The sequence below is a fragment of the Priapulus caudatus genome, unplaced genomic scaffold (assembly GCF_000485595.1).
Source record: "Priapulus caudatus unplaced genomic scaffold, Priapulus_caudatus-5.0.1 Scaffold54, whole genome shotgun sequence".
NCBI lineage: Eukaryota > Metazoa > Priapulida > Priapulimorpha > Priapulimorphida > Priapulidae > Priapulus > Priapulus caudatus.
The window spans coordinates 603,746-605,590 of record NW_014577115.1 but is presented as its reverse complement, the minus strand read 5'-3'; the positions used below and the strand labels follow the sequence as shown (position 1 = coordinate 605,590).

The 1,845-nt window shown below is 39.6% G+C and overlaps 1 protein-coding gene across 1 annotated transcript in view; it reads left to right on the top strand.

The window, feature by feature from the left end:
• The window catches only part of LOC106820981 (acetylcholine receptor subunit beta-like 1), a 94,205-nt gene that overhangs the window by 63,489 nt on the left and 28,871 nt on the right, over positions 1 to 1,845 (top strand). The window contains exon 4 of the mRNA XM_014825601.1: positions 1,622 to 1,731. Coding sequence (XP_014681087.1) covers positions 1,622 to 1,731 — 110 coding nt within the window. The remainder of the gene's footprint in view (positions 1 to 1,621; positions 1,732 to 1,845) is intronic.

The window sequence follows — 1,845 nt, the reverse complement described above, 5'->3', positions numbered from 1 at the left end:
CGTATGTACTGTGAATGTGTACGGGCGTGCGCGTATGTACTAAAGTGAATGGTGTATTGCGCTATTTACGTGAGAGGTGTACGTAACGTGCGCGAGTACTGTGAATGTTACGTCACGTAATGTACTGTGAATGTGTACGTGCGCGTATTACGGCAATGAGAAAATAAAATTTGTCGGAATGAATTACTATTACAGTAGTTTTAACAGTTCTTATTAGTGTTATATTATTATCATCATCATCATCGTTACCATTATCATCATCATCATCATCATCATCATCATCATCATCCTTATCATCATCATTATTAATTCCATATCAGGGATATGGAATTCTAATTCGAACTCTTCTATCTGCTAGAGTTTATCAAATCACTCGTTGAAAACCACGTTCCTTGTTTACATTTCATGCCTGGACTTTTCTCTTAAAACACATTTACCGTCGTTGCAAACAACGAGCTTCATATTGTTTATTATCTTACCAGGTTTCTGTAGACATCCAGGGCCGTAGCCCCTCTTAGATTTTGGTGGAAAATTAAAAAACAAGCTTAACTAACAATCGTAAATAACCCTAACGTGATTCTTTTGTCACTTATCCGTGAACGTCTTGTCACAGACCCACACCCCTACCACACTATGGACGTCGATCAAGAGCTGCGCCCGTCGCTCATCATTACACAGTTGAGTCATGAAATTTGCCCCCCACCCTTAGAAATTTGCTCAGCCTACGGCCCTGACATCGCCGTAGAGAAGTGTCCTATCATGCAGTTGTCACAGATGGCGCGCAGTTGTCACAGACCTCTGCTGTTGTTAACCTGAGGCCCGTTGTCAGAAACAAAATTAGTGTTAACATTTGTCTTAACATTAGTCTTAACATTAACTTCGACTCGTAGACCGTTAACAGAAGCATCGTAAAGTTACGATGTTTCTGACAACGGGCCCAGGGTGCGATGTAACTGTCAATCATGCTTGTAATAAATAGCTATGTGACGTATACACTTATTACACCTTTACACAAATACCCGTATTAATATGGAAACTCTGGGTACGATAACTTGCCTTCTATTACCAATGATAATGCATATTGTAAACAGGCCGCGATCTTACGCATCACGACTGGCTCAATCTTTATTGGCATTGCAGTTAATCGATAGTTAACTGTATCGTTACACTCGGAATTGCTTAGCTTACGTCAACGTATTAGCTTAGGCTGTAGCTAAACATTCCTGCACACACGTTAAAGTTTGTATTAGCTAGTATGCTTCGTTACTTCAGCTGTTGTGACATGATACAACAGGATGAGGCTACAGGAAGGATTTATCATAATATTTTGAAACTTATATCTGGAAATCCAATATATATATGTATTATATATATATATATATACTTTGCTTTACTGTCAAGTCTAATTTTAAAACGAATACAATGTATGCGTTTTTTGAAAGGAGATTACTCTGGGGATTGTAAGCTTTAACCGACAGAAGCAATTGAAATAAGCTAATTCCTTTTACATGAATCCAGAGATTGTTTTGTGGTGATATATATGTTGGTATTAAGCGAAATTACGTGCAATCTTGAGTGAATTGAACGCATGCGAGTGTAAAATTTCATTTCCCCGTTTTAGATCTGGACAGATTATCAACTTAGCTGGGAGCCATCCGAGTATGCCGGGATAGCACAAATCAGGATACCTTCGCAGAAAGTTTGGATCCCAGACATCGTCCTGTTCAATAAGTACGTATATGCGTAACAGAGCAATGTAGAGACCGTACGCCCACACATATACCATTTCACGGTTGGTCGGTCGGTTGGGCCGTCGGTCGGCCACACACCCACTTATTACCAACA